The 18,889-nt window shown below is 44.1% G+C and overlaps 2 protein-coding genes across 2 annotated transcripts in view; both read right to left on the bottom strand.

The window, feature by feature from the left end:
- The window catches only part of LOC134622556 (NACHT, LRR and PYD domains-containing protein 12-like), a 365,686-nt gene that overhangs the window by 130,092 nt on the left and 216,705 nt on the right, over positions 1–18,889 (bottom strand). The gene's annotated exons all lie outside the window — the stretch shown is intronic.
- On the bottom strand, positions 3,781–5,439 carry LOC134646881 (E3 ubiquitin-protein ligase TRIM39-like). Its single transcript, XM_063500893.2, has one exon. It carries the CDS (start codon positions 5,437–5,439, stop codon positions 3,781–3,783), a length of 1,659 nt encoding a protein of 552 aa, XP_063356963.1.

Genomic DNA, 18,889 nt, shown 5'->3' with positions numbered 1-18,889 from the left:
CTAAAAACCTAAAGAGAACTATGGATTTGATCAACTGGTCTCTGAATGCTATTGACACCCTCTTCTCAACGAGAAGTCTGGGCTCGGGAGAGCCCGAGTGCCCTGGAGGGACCTTCCCTGCCGGATACACGATGGACGGGTGGCAGAATTGGAGGATCGTGTGCCTGACGGGACTGTCGATCGAGGACGCTGAAGATATCTACCTATTCGGAACCATGATAACAGGGTTCTTGCTGATCGGAGCTGGCTTGGCCCTGGCTTATCAGAGAATTAAGAAAGCGGAACTGGCTGTCCAAACTGCCACAAAGCTGCCCGCTGAGATTGAATTGACGGGACGAGATGCGGGTTTTCAGAAAGGGCTCACAGACGGGGACGTGGTCAAGAGCTTGGAGGCAATTGCGGCTGCAGTGAATACTCAGAATAACATCTCTGAGTGGATATTGGGACACATCAGGGAAGAATCCGCTCAAATCAACAACTATGGGCGGAAGTTGGAATACATCTGGGACAGAAGAAGAGGACAAGTCCATGGGGACCTCAAAGGCCTGAGATCATCACCATATTTGGAAGAAGATGCTAGAGAGGGGAACTTCTGTGTCTGCATCTATCTCTTAAAATTGCTCATTGTCTATAAAACATGCAAATGATGTTCTTAAGATGCAAATTAGGTTCTTGTACAACGCCTGAAGGGGCGTTAACCAACCCTGACGTTATAAAAACAATCTGAAGTGTATTTTTGGGCGGAGATCTACAGCTGATGTTGCAGGGTACATCTCCCCTCGCGTGTGTTTCATTAAAATCGTTGTTTGACCAACTCTTCGGAACCATGGTTGTTTTTTGTTCTCATCCTCAATATTCTGAGAAATGAGAACTTGATATCGGGGCTAGAAGGATTCATGCTGATTTTCGCCATGATGGATGCTGAGAAACTGGCATTTCAGTAGTAGGGAAGCTAGATACTGCATTGCAAATGGGGATGAAGGAAGACCTGGCAACCCGGTGCCGTTTAATTAAATTAATTAATTAATTAATTAAGTCTACGCTGAGAACTGGCAACCCGATGGCAGAAAAGCTTTCTGTTGTTTTTGCAAATGAGGGATAAAGGAACCTGGCAATCCAGTGCCAGAATTCAGCCGAAGAGGGATGAGAGGCTGGCAACCCAGCATCTCGGAGCGGAAGCATGCTGCAGTTGCTACGGAGGGAGGGAGAACTGGCAACTCGTGCTTTCTTTTTTTGTCTATGCAGAGAACTGTCAACCCAATGGTAGAAAAGCTGCTGCTGCGTTTACGAACAAAGGGATAAAGGAACCTGGCAACCCAGTGCCGACGTTTGCTGCCGAATTTTGCGTAGGAGAGATGAGTGGCTGGAAACCTGTCAACTCGGTGCCGACGCTTGCTGCAGAGTTTAGCAGAGGAGGGATGAGTGGACATATGCTACAGAGATTAGCCAAGGAGGGATGAGAGGCTGGAGACCTGGCAACTCGGTCCCGAGGTTAAGAGCAGAATTTGCGAAAGAGGAATGAGTGGGTGAGAGCCTGCCAACCCGGTGCTGAGGTTTGCTGCAGGATTTTGCGAAGCAGGGATGAGGGGCTGGGAATCTGGCAGTTTGTGCTGAGAACCTGGCAACTCTGAGCCAAAGCATGCAGCATTCGCTATGGAGGGGTGGAGTACTGGCAACTCTGTGCCTTTTTTTTTAAGCTATGCTGAGAACCTGTCAACCCAACGGTCAAAAAGCTTGCTGCTGCTTTTGCGAATGAGGATAAAGGAACCTGGCACCATGTGCATACTTTTAACGATGCACATGGTGGACAATGTAGTGTGTCTGTAGATGGATTGTACAACATATTTGTGGCATGAATAAGGCACGGCCCACAGATTGGCAGGAACTACAGATTGTTGTTTTGAGCCATTTTTATTTGCCGTGCACATGCAACACACCACAATACCCAACAACCCCTGCTTCTTCGTGTTTTTAACATGGCGGGCGTGATTGTGGATGCCATGCAGGTGCGTCTGCACGGCACCGCCGACCATGCCTCACCACAATATTCTTTACATTTCTTTACTCCTTGTTTTCAAATATGTTGGATGGATGGATGGCTGTGTGGGTGGGTGGATAGAATTAAACTTCTTTTTGTCTGTGAAGGTTCTCCATCATCCAGGTCATCGTAGTCTAAGGACCTTGGAAAGAAAAGCATCTGGACTTCTTTGAGTTGCTTGAAGACGTTTCACCTCTCATCCGAGAAGCTTCTTCAGTTCTAAGGGTCAAATGGTGGAGAGTCCCAGATTTAAACCTAATGGGAGTTTCCCCCCCAAAGGGGGACAAAGGACCCCCTGATGATCCTCTACCTAATCACATGAGCCAAGGTGTGAAAGTGGGCGTGGTGATTTCCTGAGGTCAGATGGCCATCTGACTTCAGTAAATCACATGATAGTGTGGGGCCAGGTTTCACAATGAGCTCACCCGAAACCCTGGCTGATTGGGACCCACACCCGCTTTCACACCTTGGCTCATGTGATTAGAGGATCATCAGGGGGTCCTTTGTCCCTCTTTGGGGGGGAAACTCCCACTGGGTTTAAATCTGGGACTCTCCACCATTGACCCTTAGAACTGAAGAAGCTTCTCGGATGAGAGGTGAAACGTCTTCAAGCAACTCAAAAAAGTCCAGACACTTTTCTTTCCAAGCTCCTTAGACTAAACTTCTTTTTTTTTTAATATAGGCAGAGGACAAAACAGGACTCTCTAATAGAACTCTACTGTGAGACCATCACTTCTGTGATTTGAGATTTGTTGATTGTTAACAGTAAAAGACAGCATGGAGTTTACATTTTTATACTTTAGTCTTGTTATACAGAGCACTTACTTTTTCAGTATTACATTGAAATCACTTCGCTTTTGTTTGCATTTGTGTGGAAGAAAATACATGTTCAGCCACAGCTGTCTGAAGTTTGACAGTTTGGCTTATTTAATTATGCGCTATATTGATTAAACAGCATTTACCTTTATTTTTTTGTCTCTGACTCTAAATGTTCTTTTCCTGTTAGCAGGTGTCTTGGTTGGGTTTACAGTAAAATCACAGGACTGAAGTAAAGTCCCTGCTTCAATCGATCAAACTCTAAAAAAAAACCTGGTTAACTTATTTCTAAGAACTTCCTGCGTGTTGGTAACACATCAGTAACACATTCAAGCTTATGTTTGAACTTACTGTAGGGTTTTTACCTTACAAGATAAAGCACCTTGGGGCAACTCTCTGTTTGTCTTTAGACTAAATCATCAGAACATGGAAATATAACCATCACATCAAAATGATGTACCGGAAGAACGCAGCAATCTGTGGTCCACCTGCTACTTTCTCCTCCACACCTCCAGGTGGAGAACATGGATGTATGAATCTCTATAGAGTTCTTTGAATATTATCCCGTCTTATCAGTTTTCAGTGAACAAAAATCCTCACAGAGCCAAATAACCAAACCACTTTCTATCCAACATAACTCCCCTCAGCTGAACTCTGAATGTTCCGTATAACAGCCACACATGATTCTGTATTCACTCAAAGCATTTAAAATGAAGCTTTTGGACATTTATTCTCTGATATTTGCTCTTCAGCTCGAGTCTACACTAGTGGGAACATTTCCTGATTCAACTTTTCTTCTTTTTGCATCAAATTCCATGAGAATCAGATGAATGTGTGAATCAGAGTCCTGATAATCAGATCCAATAGAAAACATGGAGACTGTAGAGGATTTACACTCAATATGTTCATTTGTTCATCAAATAAAATCAGTCGTTGATCAACTCAGTTTGGTTGACAGGACAGATGACCAGAGGGGCAGAGTTTTTACCACCATCATTCAGACAGGGATTGAAGAATGGGTGGAGTTTGTGAGTGAAGGAGCAGCCAATAAAGGAGTAGATCAGAGCTGCAGCACCTACATCATAAAAGGAGACCAGACCCTCCTCATAATCCACAAACACCCCCACCTTCTCAGGACCCGGATGAAGACAGAGGGGGACTGTAGGGCCCGCAAGAACTTTGTACTCATTTCCATTTCTCAGCGCTACAGTCCAGAAACCATCCTGAGGACTCAGTGTGATTTGTCCCTTCCTGTTGATCGACTCTGAGGCCACTCCTATATCCCATTTAGTCTTTCCTTTAACCTGAACCTCAAAGTAAAATCTGCCTGATGAGAAACTCTGCTCTCCTAAAACAATACCATAGTAAGAAAATCTCTCTGGGTTGTCTGGAAGATTCTTCTTCACATCACTATCATACACTTGTTTTCCATCATCAGACAGGATGAGATTAGGATGTGCTGTATCAGGATCCAGAGTCACATCCACCTCATGCTGCTGGACCCTCTTCAGCTCAGCCTCAAACAGCTTCTTCTTCATGAGTTTCCTGATTGTCTCCTCCAGCTGAGCTACAGCTCTCACCACAGTCCCCTCATATGATGGTGGACGGACTCTGACCTCTGTCCAGTCCTTGGTGGGTAGAGCAGCTTTCAGGGAAGAGAAGCTTTGGAGGAGGTGGAGGTGGTCTTCAGAGCGTGAGAGCTGCTCCACCTCAGAGCTTCTCTTCATCAGCTCAGAGATTTCCTGTTCCAGATCTTTGATGAGACCTTCAGCCTGTTTCTCTGTTGTTTCCTGTTTGTCTTCGATCTCCTTTATGAGCTCCTTCAGGCGTCTCTCAACAGACTCCTTCAGAGCAGTGAAGACCTGAACACCTTCTGCTTTCTGTCTGTCTGCAGCATCTTTACTCATCTTCACCGACTCTTTGATCTCCTGAATCTTCAGTCGTCTCTTCTGGATCATCTGCTGAATCTCAGCCTCTGTCTTCTCCAGCTCTGCCTTCTTTCCTTCATATTCTTCTCTCAGAGGAACAAACTCGTGGTTTTTGTGATCTAAAACAGGGCAAAACACACAGACACATGTCTGGTCGGTCTTACAGAACAGCTCCAGCGGTTTATCATGCTTCGTACACATCCTTCCTTCCAGGTTCTTCACAGCCTCAATCAGCTGATGTCTTTTCAGACCTTCCTTTGTCAGATGAGGCTCCAGGTGAGTCTGACAGTAGGAGGTCAGACACACCAGGCAGGACTTCACGGCTGTCAGTCTGGTTCCAGTGCAGATGTCACAGGGAACTTCTCCTGGTTTGGCAGCTTGTTGCTCTGAGCTGCTGCTGCTGGCTTTCTGCTGAGCTTCACGTCTGAACTGAGCAACCATCTCAGAGATGAAGGTGTTGACCCTCAGCTGAGGTCTAGTGCAGAAAGTCTCTTTACACATGGGACACTGATACATGACATTCATGTCCCAGTGCTGAGATATGCAGTTTTTGCAGAAGTTGTGTCCACATGATGTAGTGACTGGATCAGTGAACACATCCAGACAGATGGAGCACAGAAACTGATCTTCAGATCGCAGATTGCTGGCAGTAGACATGTCTGCACTCTGAGGGAGAAAGAAAAGAAACACATTTTATTCAAAATTCACTTTCAATTTCATTTTTGAAAAGATGCAAGCGTTAGTATTCTAAGGAGCTTGGATAGAAAATGTCTGGACTTCTTTAAGTTTTTGAAGCCATTTCATCCGAGAAGCTTCAGTTCTAAGTGTGATAGGTGAGACCTGAGTTGGGGAACTGCCCCTGGTAGGCGGAGCTGGTTTTTGGTCCCATTTATAAGCACAGGTGGAGGCAATTAGGCATTCTGGATGAGCTTTGGGAAGGATGGCGGGATATTTGATGGCAGACATACCATATGGTTTAAGTGGATTGTTTTTGACTTTGGACTATGGATTTGGATCACGGACTTTGGCAGTTGCCATAAACTGGTGTGTGACTGGCTGGAATGGTGTCTCAGGTAGATGAGGATGATGGAATGGATTTTAGTGAATGGACCCCGGTTGCTGGCGGTGGAAGATCAGGCAGAGAGAGAAGCAGGAGAGAGGAGGCAAGTTTGTTTGGGACACAGACTACTAAACAGAGCTTGGAATAGAACAGTTTGAAAGAGTTTGAACCCTACATTATTCATGATAGGGAAACAAAATAAAGGGAAATGTGATTACTGTGGGGAAGAGGAAACTATAGAACATATCATATTGCATTGTCAGAAGAATCAGGTCGAGAGGAGACAATTGATCCAAAACCTCAGTAACATAAAAATCAAACTGGATCTTATTGATTTGTTGCAAAAGGAATTGGGAAGTAAAAGTTATCAGGCCTTATTTCAGTTATTAAAAGAGGGGAAATTGTTTGGAAGGGTTTGAGGGTTTTTTTTGTTTTTTTGAGTGACGTTCCAGACCACACTCCATACCAGTTGGTGGCGGTAATGCACCTTTCAGTTGTTTGCCAACCACCAATAAAAATGAAGAAGAGGAAGAAGAAGAAGAAGAAGACGAAGAAGAAGAAAAACAAGAACAACAACAACAATCTGTTTTCCCTGCGTCAGGATCACAAACACATCCTATAATGACTTATTGCTCCTTAAATGTTGGAGGTGTTAGCTCAGTACAATTCTGTATAGTTACAGAAGGATACAAATCATTATCAGTCAAAATGTCCTTGGTTTATTGAAATAATCCCGTCTTATAACACGTGAGAACTGTCAGGAAGAGGAAGATATTTTTGTGGCTATTTTTATAATCATCATTACCATTTCATTATTAATAGTGATGTCGCATTCAGATGCATTCAGATGTTCAAACATATTGGTATTATATTAGTCTTTATTACAGGTCCAAGAAGAACCACTTTAAACTGGAGTTGAATCTATAATTTTAAATGTTTTTCAATGCTCCTATATAATAATCTTAAATGTTTCTGTGTAGACTGCAGGGACAGGAAATACACTCTGTGCCAAAATGAGACAGGAAAAACTTCTGCAAGGCATGCTTCTGCAGAAGTGAAACTGAAAGCCGAGCCTGAGTGTAAGCCAAGAGCAGGGTGTTTTATTATGCATTTATCGCTGATTAAGCTTTGAGTAGTTGTATTAGATTGAAACATTTGTTTTATACATTTTACATATAAGTCAAGATAGGCACACACAGGATGGCCTTAGCCTGGTTGCTTAAGCTGAGGTCAATTAAGGTGCAGCGTGTATGTACAGACATACACACATACACACACATAGTTTCAGTGTTGGCCTTCTATCTAGCGGAAAGGTTACAAGGTCTAGCTGGGGAGCTGAGAGGTGAAACAAAGGGCAGCAGAAGCTGACACATACATATACATATAAGTAGACTCATTTATATAGGTAAGAGTTTAATTATGTTTTGCTTGCGACTGCAAAGTGGGGGTGCGTACGTGTTGGTCTGCTCCAGGAAGTACACCAGATGTCCCGGAGATAAGCGACAGCGAAGACGAGCTGAGGGGAAGCACCTGGGGTCGAGCCGAAGACGATGTTCTTTTAAAACTATGTCAAAGTTAACTGAACGTTTGTGGTTTTGCATTGACGTATGCTGTATTGTGTCTGAGAGGGGGGGGGGGGGAGGAGCAGTATCACCCCCAACCCTATAAAGCCTTTGTCTGACTATTGTAAAGTAGTTCAACACTGATTGGGCTGTTGGACTCCGCACGTGTGTACATTAAAATGTCGTCTAATTGCACCAGCCCGGATCTGTGGTTATTTTTGGATTCCTCCTCAATACCATGAACCTTAACAGAACAATTCAATTCAATTTTATTTGTATAGCGCCAAATCACAACAAAAGTCACCTCAAGGCGCTTTATATTGTACAGTAGATACAGAGAAAACCCCAGCAATCATATGACCCCCTATGAGCAAGCACTTTGGCGACAGTGGGAAGGAAAAACTCCCTTCTAACAGGAAGAAACTTCCGGCAGAACCAGGCTCAGGGAGGGGCTGTGATTGGTTGGGGTGAGAGAAGGAAAACAGGATAGAAGACATGCTGTGGAAGAGAGACAGACATTAATAAGAGGTGTGATTCAATGCAGAGAGGTCTATTAACACATAGTGAGTGAGAAAGGTGACTGGAAAGGAAAAGCTCAATGCATCATGGGAATCCCCCGGCAGCCTACGTCTATTGCAGCATAACTAAGGGAGCATAACTCCCTCCCATTCTATTTTTAAATACTGTAGGAACAACAAGTAAGCCTGCAGTGCGAGAGCGAAGTGCTCTAATAGGGTGATATGGTACTACAAGGTCATTAAGATAAGATGGGGCCTGATTATTTAAGACCTTGTATGTGAGGAGCAGCATTTTGAATTCAATTCCGGATTTAACAAGAAGCCAATGAAGGGAAGCCAAAACAGGAGAAATCTGCTCTCTCTTTCTAGTCCCTGTCAGTACTCTTGCTGCAGCATTTTGGATTAACTGAAGGCTTTTCAGAGAGTTTTTAGGACATCCTGATAATAATGAATTACAGTAGTCCAGCCTGGAAGTAATAAACTAATAAACTGCATGAACTAGTTTTTCAGCGTCACTCTGAGACAGGATATTTCTGTGCCCTCCAGAAGGCACAGCATCAGTTGCTTAATGAACGGGTGAGGCAAACAAATTTTACCATCGACATGCTAAAATCTCAAGAGGAGCGGATCCGACAGAGACTGACAATGCTTTTAGATGAGAATACTATTAAAAACGTGTTTGACTTTACTGAGAAGGCTCGTGGGGCCAGGGGGGCGCTGCTGCACTGGGCCCCGGTCCGGATGGGCCTGGGCCCCCTTTCCCTGGCGGGTTGCACAGCATGGGGGTGCCTACTGGGGTCAGCGGGGGAGCTGGCCCCAGGGAAGGGTCACTTGCCCCTCCCTTCCTTCCCTCCCCATCTCCAGCGGCCTCCCTCTTCCCGCTCCACCACAATCACCCACACATGCAGGGCCTTGGGGTAGGGGTGTGTCACCAGGGTGCAGAGGAGACATCCCCCCCCCTCTGTCCCCTTCTGGCTGCCTCTGCCTCAATTTTATCCCACAACTTAGACATTCACATTACTCACACTCTCATTACACATACATACAGGATCTTGGAGGTGGGCACGCTACACGGATTCCAAACTACCATCAGGGTGTACACCTCACCCCTGGCGTCGTTGCCCACCTCTCAATTTTAAATACATGTAGACATTGAGGGCTAGCAGGAGGGGCTATATGCTTACCTGCTGCTCTGGCAGGTGGCTCCATGCCCTCCTGGGTTTTAAATGCACCTTAGAACACACATACATCAACAGTACATATGAGCGGGTGGAGGGAGGTTTGGAGTCCTCCTACACCCTCGTTCTCTGCGGCCTGCTGGAGCAGGGGGGCTAGGAGGAGGAGTTGGCCGTCCGACTGGGGTCTGGTGTATGGGGCCTCCCTGCTGCTGCGGAGTCGGGGCGGTCTGCTTCTCCCCACCGCAGGGAAAAGGGTTACACCACCTGAGTCTGGGTGCAGTTTCCCCCTCCAGGGGCAAGGGTACCTAGACTCGGGGCTTAGAGTACGCTTGGGGAGTGTGATTGTGTGTACAGCGTCTCTCTATGTCTGTCTCCACGTTGGGTGAGTGTTGAGCAATTGTATATGAGAGCATGAGGGTGGGAATAGATGTTTGTATCTGTGTGTGCCTGTTTGTCTGTGTCTATATGTCAGGTTGGGTATCAGACGCCACCTCTCTGGGGACATCTCAGGCCCTCCAAGGTTTGGAGGCCCATCTCCCCCCACCACTTCCCCTGCGGGTGGCGGACGCCCTCAGACATCGGTGCGTTGGTGGTTCTCTGTCTCCGGGGGTGGGCGCCCAGGTACCCACCGGCTCACTCCTTGGCGGCTGCTTATTGGGGCCTGGAGCCTGGGGCTCGCTCGGGCCACTTTGGGGATGGGGTGCCCTCGGCCTCACGGCCCGGGGCTCGGCCACTCAGGCACAGCTGGCTGCCGGCGGAGCTCACGGGCACGTCACTGCAACCCCCCCTGGCTTCTGCTCCGCGGCTGCTGAGTGACCCCTCATCTGGGACTCTCCTCAGCTCTTTCTGGGATAGTGGCGCGGCTGCCCCTCTGTTGGTCTTCCTTGGTCTCTTGTGTTCTGGGGGCCTCTGGATGTCTGGAGTCTTGATCTCCTCCATACCTGCTTCATGCCCTGGAGGTCGGGGCTGTGGCCCCCCACACCCTCTAGCAGATCATTACATGAAGGAACCTTTTAAAACAAGCGCGTTCATGCTCACAGGTGTACACACGGGTGATCACACACACAAATTACACCCTTTTTGGCTCCTACCTCAAAGCACACTGTGCGCTGTCGATCTCACGTGCTGCACAATAATGTTTAATATTTAGTATTTACTGTCATATTCCCATATATCATTGTGATCTTGTTTATTACTCTCGTTTTCTTCTGCTTGCTTTCTTTTTTCTTTCTCAACAGGTGATCCAGGTGATCGATATATGTATTTTTTGTCTGCTTATTCTGTTGGTTTTTGTTTTTTGCCCTTTTTCCCCGTCCCTCTTCTCAGTTTTTTTTTCTTTCCCTCTTTCTTTCTCCACATTCTTTCCTCCAGTCAAGTCTGTCCCGTATTCAGCAAGTGAAAATAAAATAAACAATAAAAAGTTGAATCAAATGGACCATTACGGCAAGGCTGGGATGGTCCATTTGGTAAAGTAAATCCGTTGGGCATCTTTCTTCGCCTTTAGACAATAATTCTGATGGCAAAAGAACCAAACGGGACAGGTTAAAAAAAAGAAAAAGAAAAAAAAAAAAGAAAAAAAAAGAAAAAGAGAAGGCTCGTCTAGCACAGCACAAGATGTCTAAGACCAGGCAACAAAGGAAGTTTGACTTATTTGTTGTACGTCGGAAACCATCACAAAATACGGAGAGTGTCCTCAGTGGCCAGAAGAGACAAGGATGTGACACGGAGGATGTGGACAAGTGGGTGAAGAATTTGTCTGACAGACAGCTCACCCAAACAGAGAAAAACATCCTTGCTAAAGGGTTGACCTTTGCTGTCACACCGAGACAAATCCCGCTAGTGGAGCTGATCACAGCCACAGAAACAGCAATTGGTAACAACAATATTGCAGAAGTGGAAGCAGAGCAACTACGGACGAAAGTTTCGGCCTGTCTCAGCAATGCAAAGCTCCCAGCGTCCAACATCACCATGGAGGAGAGGAAGGCACTCACATCACTTAGTGATGACAACAACATTATCATCCTTCCGGCAGACAAGGGTAGCTGCACAGTATTGCTTAACCAGAAAGACTATCATGAGAAGATTTTGTCACTACTCAGTGATGAAAATACTTATGAGCCCCTGAAACGAGACCCAGGAAGTGGCTACAGGAAGAGGGTGATAGACTGTCTGAAGCAGTTAGAACAAGACAAAGCTATTGACCAGACCTCATGCCACAGGCTGTACCCAGGGGAGTCTACACCAAGTCTGTATGGTTTACCGAAAATACATAAACAGGGTGCACCTTTAAGACCAATTGTCTGCATGATCAACTCGGTCACCTATAACATCTCCAAGTTTCTGGCTTCCATCCTGAACCCACTGGTGGGCAGCTCTGAACACCACATCCAGAACACCCTGGATTTTATTGAGAAGGTGAGAGATGTCATTATGGAGGCAGATGAAACCATGGTCTCGTACGACGTTACATCTCTCTTCACTTGCATCCCAGTCACGGAAGCGTTGGAGGTAGTCCGTAAGAGATGACACCACTCTCAGCATCGACCAAGTGTGTTTGCTTTTGGAACTGTGTCTTCATTCCACCTACTTCAAATACAAGGGTCAGTTCTACAGGCAGAAACATGGGTGTGCCATGGGCTCCCCAGTTTCACCCATCGTGACCAATTTGTACATGGAAGAAGTGGAAAACAGGGCTTTGCTATCCTACCCTGGAACACCATCAAACCATTGGTTCAGATATTTGGATCATCACAGGTAATGATGAGACGGCCTATAGAGAGGAGGTGATGGCACTGTACGAGTGGTGCCTGGAAAATAACCTGACTCTCAACATCAGTAAAACTAGAGAAATGATAGTGGACTACCGGAAACGACCAGTCAGGGAACACCAGCCCATCCACATCAACGGTGTCAAGGTCGAAAGGGTCAGCAGCTTCAAGTTCCTTGGAGTCAACATCACTGAGGACTTCTCCTGGACCCTTCACACAGACACTGCTATCAGGAAAGCTCGCCAGCGGCTTTTCTTCCTGAGGAGGCTGAGGAAGTTTGGCATGAACGCCAGCATCATCTCAAATTTCTACAGGTGTGCAATTGAGAGCTTGCTGACGAGCTGCATCACAGTTTGGTACGGAAGCTGCTCTGCCAGCAGCCGTAAATCACTACAGAGGGTGGTGAAGGCAGCAGAGCACATCACTGGCACGAGGCTTCCTGACATTCAGGATATTTATCACCAGCGATGCCTCCGTAAAGCACACAGCATCATCAAGGACCACAGCCACCCAGCACATCAGCTGTTCTCCTTGTTACCATCTGGCAGACGTTACAGGAGTCTGTCTGCTCGCACTACAAGACTTAAAAACAGTTTCTACCATCAAGCCATACGACACCTCAACCACAACACTTAAACACACACAACACAGGACTCAGAAGCTACCCTGCAGCTTCACAAGTACTCTGATTAATCTGCACTGGTCACTTCACTTTATTGTTATTGTAATTTATATTTAAAAAGTGCAATACTGTAAATTTCTGCTGCTCATTCCTGTGCAATATCCCATCTGCCCTCCCGTCATATTTCTTTTCAAGATTTTCTTATTTAATCACTAGTGTACATATATTTATATTTATAGATACATATATATTTAGTCATCTTTTCTCTTTTACCATGTCTCTCTAATATTTTGCTCTTTACTATTTTTCTATTTTTTATTTTATTTTATTATATTATATTTTATTATATTTTTTCCTACTGTATCATGCTGCTGAGAGACCGCTGCTCGTCAAACACATTTCATTGCGATGTTGACCCTGTGCTAACTTGCATATGAAAAATAAAACTGAAAACTGAAAACTGGATGACACCTGGGTGAAAATTAAATCTCAGGACGTTCCACAATTCACGGATCACATTAACTCGGTGGACCAACACATCAAATTCACCAGGGAGGATATGAAAAGTGGCAGGTTAGCCTTCTTAGACTGAGATTTCCATCAGTAATGGGGGACATCTAAAACTGATCTGTACCGGAAACCTACGCATACGGATCAGTATCTAAGGTTTGACTCTCATCATCCACTGGAGCACAAACTGGGTGTCATCAGGACGCTACAACACAGAGCGAACACCATCCCCACTGACACAGCGGCCAGGGAGGCAGAAGAACAGCACATCAAGAAGGCCCTGAGTAAATGTGATTATCCCAGCTGGACTTTTGTCAAAGCTGGAAAGGCACCTAAAGAAAGCTCCAGCCGATCGAGGAGAGAAGGACAACCGCTGCCCAAGCGAAAACCTGTAGTGATCCCATATGTGTCAGGAGTATCGGAACAGTTGAGACACATTTTTTCTAAACACCGGGTCTCTGTGGCTTTTAAACCCCAAAACACGCTACGCCAAAAATTGGTCCACCCCAAGGATTGGGTCCCATGACACAAACAGAGTAATATAGTGTACGCTGTTAAGTGCCAGGAGGATTGCCAGGATTTATACATTGGGGAAATCAAACAACCTCTGGCGAAGCGGATGGCACAACACAGAAGAGCCACCTCGTCAGGCCAGGACTCTGCAGTCTATTTACACCTACAGGCCAGTGGACACTCTTTCAATGATGAGGATGTACACATCCTGGACAGGGAGGAACGCTGGTTTGAGCGCGGAGTCAAGGAGGCCATTTACGTGAAAAGGGAAAGACCATCTCTGAATCGAGGAGGGGGCCTAAGGGTACATCTTTCGCCATCTTACAATGCTGTGATTGCAGCCATTCCCCAACTCTCTGTGAATGGTACTCATGGCCATTGATCAGTGGTCTTTGATCAGTGGGGTTTGGTCAGTGATTGTTGATTAATGCTTTGCATAATTATGATTAAGGAACTGACCTCACAGCCCATTGTTCCTTCAGTGGGCTGGTTTCAGTCATTATGCAAATGTACTGTTTATAAGATTTGGGGAAACCTGCAGTCAGCTGAGACTGAAGAAGTCACTTGGATGAGTGACGAAACGTTTCTCCCACAAAACGCTACGTCCAGATGAACAGAATCAACTTTTGGAGATTTATGTCTGTGAAGTGTTATTAACCCTGTGGGGTCCACGGACACGCTGCACCTCCAAATCACATGACTATTTTAAGCTGACATAGCAACAAGCTGCAGCCACGCTGGGTCTCTATTTCAGCCCAGATTGGAAGTTCGGACTTCAATGTTTTTCAATTTGAATTACAGGCCAGTAAATCCAGAGTTATGATAATATATATAAGCCACGCCTTTTTCTAAATACTTTCGTCACGTTTTTGTGTGTGTTTTAAGCGTTTTCTAAGGACAGTGCGAAAACAGTAAACAAAGGGAAAAAGCCACCTCTTTCCTATTGGTGGAAAAATGCACCATGTGGACCAATTAAAAAAAAGTCAACATGTGGGATTTGGTTGTTTAGGAAGAGGGAAAAGTTTTGGGAGTGATGGTAACGGCAGCAAGACAGAGTGAGCGAGTGAGAGAAAGAGAGAGAGAGAGAGAGAGAGAGAGTTTTTAGATGTGGGAGATTTGTGACGTTTAGTGTGGAGTGTATACTTAGTGTGTTGTGTTGTCTTGTGTAGTTAGTCTGTTGTGTAGTCGTCTTGTTTTGTGTGTCAGTGAGGGCACTAATGAACACAAAGGCATATTGCAGTGTAAACACTGTCACTAAGTAGAAAACCAGCGGAGTGATACATCTCCTGTTGTCAGGCCTGCAGGTTCCTCCCTGTGCTGTTCTGTCTTTTGGTGGACAAACTTATTTTTTACTGGCACACATCATTTGTTGGGCATCTTATTGCGAAACCTGATTGTTCTCTCATTTTAGTTTTAGTAATATTTTTAAATGGTTGTAGAAAATGAAAAAAAAAACGGCAGGTGTATTGGCTGCATTTTTAGATAAATAGTTGAATATGTTTACAAAATGTACAATTTATATTTGCATTTCAAGTTATAAAAATGTACTCAACATGTCTGGTTTTTTTTTTTACAGTAAAAATAGTTCTTTAAGTTCTTTCTGTGATTTCAGATCAGTAATACTATAATATGCAGTGTGTCAGTGAAAAAAACAACTAAATTCAGTTGAGCTGAAAAGATACCAAACAAGGCAAGGGGGAAAAAAATAAAATGAATCAATTTGAGGGTGAAATACAAACATAAACTCAAAAGGAGTCAAAAATGGCCAGTTGTATTTCAGACCTCAGAGGGTTAATCCAACAAGTCATGAAAAATTAGGTTTAAATTTTTGTTCATGACAGTGCAGATTTCTGACATTTTGTGTAATTTAAGCTGTAACAATGTGATTGTTTTCTAACAAAAAACAGTGTGAAACTCATGTTAGACTTTCTGAAGTTTATACTTATTGGGCTACATATTTATTTATTATACAGGCTATACAGTACATAAGATCAAAACTCACATGTTTTATGTAACTAAAGTGTGTAATTATGTGGGCTACAGACAATAATTAAGTTATAGACTATATTTATATGAAAAATGTGTATGCTACCTACATATGTGTTTGGGGGGGGGAGGCTTTGATTTTGCCACCCCATGTGATTTCTTTGCCACCCTCATGCCACCCTAAGAAAATTTCTCTAGATCCGCCCCTGCCTAGTGGCTACAAAATCCAGGAAGTACTAACGACCGGATCTGGTGTGTGGTAGTAACAGGTAAATGAACATTTTTTTTTTAATTATTGTATATATATGAGTGCTTGTGTATAAATACACAAACAATACACATATGCTTTCAGTTGTCTAATTTAAGTGATCTAGGTAGCTCTGTTTTGGAAGTTCAGTTAACCTCCTAAGACCCAAACTCTTTCATGCATTTTTAAATTCTCTTTGCTATTTGGGCTGTTTGGGACCTGATTAATGTAAAAACAAAGAATTACCAGAATTTTTTATTTTTATTTTTTTACCTGATTTTTGTTTCTGAGAGAAATGAAATCCACATATGAGGATATTCGCTTTAAATTCCGATAGAACAAAGGCAGTATAATGTCCTCGTAAGTGCAAATCAGGTCCTTGTAGAGCAAAATTTTGTATTTTGGTCTAGACATCCCAAAATGTGATGTCCACATATGTGGACACCAGGTCCTAGGAGGTTAAAGCTAGAAATGTGTTTTGGAGTTTGTACGTGCTTTGTCTCTAGGGGCCACCGTATATATTTATATATAAACATATATAAATAAAACCAAGGGTTTTTTTACATTAGTGATTCATTTTGTGCATAATCTTATATTGTTGTTAATAATAAATTAATTAAAGCAACAAAACAACCTCTTTTTAGTGAGCCGAGCCGAAAGAGCCGGTTCTCTAAAAAGAGCCGGAAATCCCATCGCTAGTTCCCGGTCAAAAGGGACCGCCATAGGAAATGAATGGCAGTCCACCCCCACCCCCCCTTTGGCCTCTGTCCCCCCGAATGGCCCACTGAATGACCAAATAAATGAAAGACCCACTGAATGACCAACTGAATGACCCACTAAATGACTCACTGAACGACCCATTGAGCTACCCACTGAATTGAATTTGGTGGTGAAAAATGTTTGTTATGTTAATTTAAGAGCTGTTTAAACTGACCAGTCAATTGTGACCGGGAACACTAAAGTAAGTGGAGTGGGGGTGCACAAAACCAGAGGGCTAGAACATTGATGAAGTGAACAGAGTGAAGATTTGTGTAGAAAGAGGAAGTGTGATCAGCTGCACTCACCACTGTTGCTGAGAGAAACCTGATGGACTTGGATGAATCTTCTTTTAGTGACAAACAAGACTCGACTGCAGCTCTGCTGCTGCTCTCTCACATTTTAACTTCTGGAAAATGACGCTGAACTTTTTGTGTTTGCTCCGCCTCTCCCCGCCTCTCCCTATACAGGAAACAGCCGGTCTGTACTCAGTGAGTTTGTGCAGCAGGTGGGAGGAGTGAGGGGTGGTCTGTTGGTACAATTCACACAGTAATGATGGCCTCAGGTGATCAGGAGAAACTCACCTGGATTTGCTTCTTCCACAGCAGACTGAGAGCTTCAGGGGGACAATGAAGGAGGCAGACAGAGGTGGTAAAAGTACACACAGTCTATACTTACAATGGGATGCAAAAGTTTGGGCAACCTTGTTAATAGTCATTATTTTCCTGTATAAATCGTTGGTTGTTAAAATAAAAAATGTCAGTTAAATACATCATATAGGAGACACACAGTGATATTTGAGAAGTGAAATGAAGTTTATTGGATTTACAGAAAGTGTGCAATAATTGTTTAAACAAAACTAGGCAGGTGCATAAATTTGGGCACTGTTGTCATTTTATTGATTCCAAAACCTTTAGAACTAATTATTGGAACTCAAATTGGCTCGGTAAGCTCAGTGACCCCTGACCTACATACACAGGTGAATCCAATAATGAGAAAGAGTATTTAAGGGGGTCAATTGTAAGTTTCCCTCTGAAGAGTAACAACATGGGGGTTGCAAAACAGCTCTCAAATGACCTGAAGACAAAGACTGTTCACCATCATGGTTTAGGGGAAGGATACAGAAAGCTGTCTCAGAGATTTAAGCTCTGTTTCCACAGTTAGGAACATATTGAGACAATGGAAGACCACAGGCTCAGTTCAAGTTAAGGCTCGAAGTGGCAGACCAAGAAAAATCTCGGATAGACAGAAGCAACGAATGGTGAGAACAGTAAGTGTCAACCCACAGACCAGCACCAGAGACCTACAACATCATCTTGCAGCAGATGGAGTCACTGTGCATCGTTCTACCATTCGGCGCACTTTACACAAGGAGATGCTGTATGCAAGAGTGATGCAGAGAAAGCCTTTTCTCCGCCCACAGCACAAACAGAGCCGCTTGAGGTTTGCTAAAGCACATTTGGACAAACCAGCTTCATTCTGGAATAAGGTGCTGTGGACTGATGAAACTAAAATTGAGTTATTTGGGCATAACAATGGGTGTTATGCATAGAGGAAGAAGAACACAGCATCCCAAGAAAAACACCTGCTACCTACAGTGAAATATGGTGGTGGTTCCATCATGCTGTGGGGCCAGTGCAGGGACTGGGAATCTTGTAAAAGTTGAGGGACACATGGATTCCACTCAGTATCAGATTCTGGAGACCAATGTCCAGGAATCAGTGACAAAGCTGAAGCTGCGCCGGGGCTGGATCTTTCAACAAGACAACGACCCGAAACACTGCTCAAAATCCACTAAGGCATTCATGCAGAGGAACAAGTACAACGTTCTGGAACGGTCATCTCAGTCCCAGACCTGAATATTATTAATAATCTGTGGTGTGAGTTAAAGAGAGCTGTCCATGCTCGGAAGTCATCAAACCTGAATGAACTAGAGATGTTTTGTAAAGAGGAATGGTCCAAAATACCCTCAACCACAATCCAGACTCTCATTGGAACCTAAGTAGAAGTACACATACTACTGTTAAAAGTACTCCAGTAAAAGTTGAAGTACTAATCATAGATGCTCATGAGACCATCACTGTGTGTGTGTGTCTTTTTTTTTTCCCATTTTCTGTCAGTACTTTATGTACATGGATTAGGTTACAGAGTTTTTAAGTGTGGATAATGAAATAATAGATTAACCTCCTAAGACCCGGACTCTTCCACGACATTCATTTTTAATTTCTCTTTGATATTTGGTCATATTGGGGCCCGATGAATGTAAAAACAAAGAATTACCAGATTTTTCTTTTTACCTTATTTTTGTTTTTAAGAAAAATAAGAGCCACATATGAGGATATTCGTTTAAAATTTTGATAGAACAGTAGCAGTATAATGTCCTTGTA

This window comes from Pelmatolapia mariae, linkage group LG3_W (assembly GCF_036321145.2).
Source record: "Pelmatolapia mariae isolate MD_Pm_ZW linkage group LG3_W, Pm_UMD_F_2, whole genome shotgun sequence".
NCBI lineage: Eukaryota > Metazoa > Chordata > Actinopteri > Cichliformes > Cichlidae > Pelmatolapia > Pelmatolapia mariae.
The sequence above is the reverse complement of the archived record's forward strand: the minus strand, read 5'-3'. Positions and strand labels throughout refer to the sequence as shown.

Bases quoted from the DNA above. Each gene is read 5' to 3' on its own strand.
- LOC134646881 (XM_063500893.2), bottom strand. From the start codon at position 5,439: ATGTCTACTGCCAGCAATCTGCGATCTGAAGATCAGTTTCTGTGCTCC.